Source organism: Onthophagus taurus, chromosome 6, assembly GCF_036711975.1.
Source record: "Onthophagus taurus isolate NC chromosome 6, IU_Otau_3.0, whole genome shotgun sequence".
NCBI lineage: Eukaryota > Metazoa > Arthropoda > Insecta > Coleoptera > Scarabaeidae > Onthophagus > Onthophagus taurus.
Genome location: NC_091971.1, coordinates 25,986,315 through 25,989,844, shown reverse-complemented (window position 1 = coordinate 25,989,844; position 3,530 = coordinate 25,986,315). Strand labels below are relative to the sequence as shown.

General features: G+C 30.9%; 1 protein-coding gene across 1 annotated transcript; it reads left to right on the top strand.

The window, feature by feature from the left end:
* Window positions 1-2,068: 2,068 nt before the first annotated feature.
* LOC139430126 (uncharacterized) lies at window positions 2,069-3,271 on the top strand. Its single transcript, XM_071196777.1, has one exon. It carries the CDS (start codon window positions 2,069-2,071, stop codon window positions 3,269-3,271), a length of 1,203 nt encoding a protein of 400 aa, XP_071052878.1.
* The last annotated feature ends 259 nt before the right edge of the window (window positions 3,272-3,530 follow it).

Below are 3,530 nucleotides of genomic sequence, written 5' to 3'. Positions count from 1 at the left end.
ACATACACATTTTTAAATGATAGTCCATTAGGATCCTGTAATAAGCTAATTATCAGATTTGTTTTACCAGAGTTAGAAGGTCCGGATATAATGCAACGTAGATTATTTGGAAATAAATAACTATGCTTTCTGTTTTGAGGTGATTGATTATTATTAAATTGCATTGTTACATCATCAACATTTAATGTGTAAGGTTGTTTTATCACTTTCATGTTTATTGTATAACTAACTATTATATAAGTTTGATTTTGAATATATAATGTTCATTTGTCTGTTGACCATTGAAGCGATTATCAATATCATCAATATTTAATGTGTAAGGTTGTTTTATCACTTTCATGTTTATGGTATAACTGACTCCTTTATAAGACTGAATTTAAACACATAATATTCATTTGTCTGTTGACCATTGAAGTGATTGGACCATGAAGAAAGGAGCAAGTGGAAAAGCGATTTCTTTTAATAAAGCCGTTAAAAATGCTAAAATAAAATTAAAAGAGTCAAGCACTAATGATTTGAAATCTGCTGCAAAGTTAGCTTTACGTGCCGTAAAAGGTATTGTCAAAAAGAAACCTCGTTCTAGAGTTATTACAATTCCAAAAAGCGGTGGTATACTTCCGTTCATTCCAATATTTGCTGGTTTAAGTGCATTAGGAGCTCTAGCAGGTGGCACTGCTTCCGTTATAAGTGCTGTCAATAAAACGAAGCAAGCACAAGCGGCACTCAAGGAAAGTCAAAGACATAATCAAACGATGGAATCAATAGCTTTAGGTAAAGGTCTGTATTTAAAACCATATAAAAAAGGATTAGGTGTTTTTTTAAAGACACGCCAAGAAAAACCATACAACAGCAGAAAGCGCTAACAAACGTTGACTTGATGCGTTATGTGAAAATATTAGGGATACCAGAGTTTAGAGGGATATTCATGCAAGATAAATTACCTGTGCGTATTAATAATAATGAAAGAGGTATTATTAACTTGGATAGTGTGAAAGGACCTGGTACTCATTGGACAGCCTATATTAAAAAGGGAAATATAATTACTTATTTCGATAGTTTTGGTAATTTAAAACCAAGTAAAGAAATTGTCAATTATTTCAAGAGTGCAGGAAATAATGTAATTATTAAATATAATCACCATCAATATCAAACCTATAACACAAGTAATTGTGGTCATTTATGTTTAAATTTCTTATCATCAGACGCATTATAGTTTCAACAATCAAAGGATGTGGACGTTTGATTTAGTAGGAAAAACATCTGTTCTAACAGCAAATTATCACCCTGCAATAGAACTGAATCCTAATTATCAATATGAACTGGCACTTGTAAGCTTTGATGGATACAACTCAATTCCAAATATTGATGAAACAAATAATTGCTTAAAAATTGATAATGAATTGATAGCACTACCAACAGGATCTTATGAATTAACACACATTTCGAATGCCATTAATAAACAACTTAAAGAAAAGAATATTAAAGGTGTGAACTTTAGCCTACAAGCAAATGAGGATACTCTACAAGCAGTGATCACATGTAACAAAACTATTGATTTTAATGTAAACAACTCCATCTCAACAATATTAGGATTTAATAAATCAGATGTACTGGATCCAATAAAATCCCCGCATAGAGCTCGCAATATTGTAGATATATTTAAAGTAAATTCTATACAAGTACTATGTAGCATAACACATGGAGCTTATCACAACGACATACCTGCGCACACTATCTACTCATTTTTCCCTACAGTACCTAAAGGTTATAAAATATCAGAAACTCCCCACAATTTAATATATATGCCTCTGAATACACAAATAATTAATAATATTACCCTTAAAATAGTTGATCAAAACGGATTGTTGGTCAATTTCAGAGGAGAAGTCATCAAGATAAGACTACATTTAAAGCTCTCTAGTAATAATGGTTCTTAAGGTAAAAGGTAATATAAACCAACAAAATCAAACCAATACTTTTAGTTCTCTTCACACTGTGAAACAGTTAACACCTCAAAACAAACAATTTCTTGAATCATTAGGTTTACAATTAATAAAATAATAACAATATGAGTATCTTAAACGTCTCTGATAAAGTACAATTTGATAATTCACTCGTACGGATTCAGTATCATAATCATTTACCATACTCATCAAATTCTTTTAACAATAGCGATGAAATTCGTATTGCAATTCAACAACAGGACGTTTACACGTTACCAAGTCAATCTTTTATTTACGTACAAGGGAAACTATTGAAAGATGACGGAACCGTTGATAAAGATTCAAAATTGTCAGCAAATCCGATCGCTCATATGTTTAGTGAAGTACGATTTGAATGTGGAGGGAACGTAATTGACAGAGTAAGAAATCCAGGAATAGCTAGCACATTAAAAAATCTTTGCTCATTAACAAGATCGGAATACTATCATGCCTCTAACGCAGGTTTCGAATATCCAAATGTTAAAGTAAATGAAAATACAGGAGATTTTAATTTTTGTGTTCCTTTGAAATATTTTCTTGGGTTCGCAGAAGATTATAATAAAATTTTGATAAATCTCCGTCAAGAATTAGTTTTAGTACGCAGTAATTCAGACAAGAATGTTATCGAAAGTCTTTTACCTAATGTGGCGATTACTATTAATAAAATAGTATGGAAAGTTCCTCATGTTTCTGTAGCCGATGTTGAACGTTTAAAACTTTTAGAGTACATTGAACAAGGAATTGAATTGGACATGGGATTTAGATCATTTGATTTACATGAATACCCATCATTACCAAAAAATAGACAACACACATGGACAATTAAAACATCTACTCAATTAGAAAAGCCCAGATACTTTATATTAGGGTTTCAAATCAATAGAAAAGATAATCCGTTACGTTCTGCATCACAATTTGACCACTGTAATTTAACAGATATGAAAGTGTTTTTAAATAGTGAGAAATATCCCTATGAAGCTTTAAATTTAAATTTTAAGACAGGTCAAATTGCAGTTTTATATGAAATGTATTGTAATTTCGCAAAGACCTATTACGATCGAGAACTTGCAGAACCAATGTTTAACAGAGATACATTTTTAGCACATACACCGATTATTGTAATTGATTGTTCACGGCAAAATGATATTTTAAATGTTGGAACCGTTGATATTCGCATTGAATTTGAAACGAGTGAAGAGATACCTAATGCTACTTCCCTCTACTGTTTAATCTTACACGATCGTGTTTTCAAATATGTTCCTTTAACTGGTATGATTAATCAAATATAGATCAGTTTGTAAACAACTCTATCTCATCGACATAACGTTTTAGTAAATTAGATGTACTGGATCCAATAAAATTCCCACACAGCGCTCGAAATATTGTAGATACATTTAAAGTAACTTATATGCAAGTATAATGTAACATAACACATACCTGCATAATTTTACTGAAACATAAATAACTTTGGAATTCGAAATACTCAGAAGTTATTTATAATCATTACGTACATTCTTTAATAATTTTACAAAAACCTTTGAGTGGGGA

Excerpts from the sequence above, each read along its gene's own strand:
- LOC139430126 (XM_071196777.1), top strand. The coding sequence starts at position 2,069 with ATGAGTATCTTAAACGTCTCTGATAAAGTACAATTTGATAATTCACTC.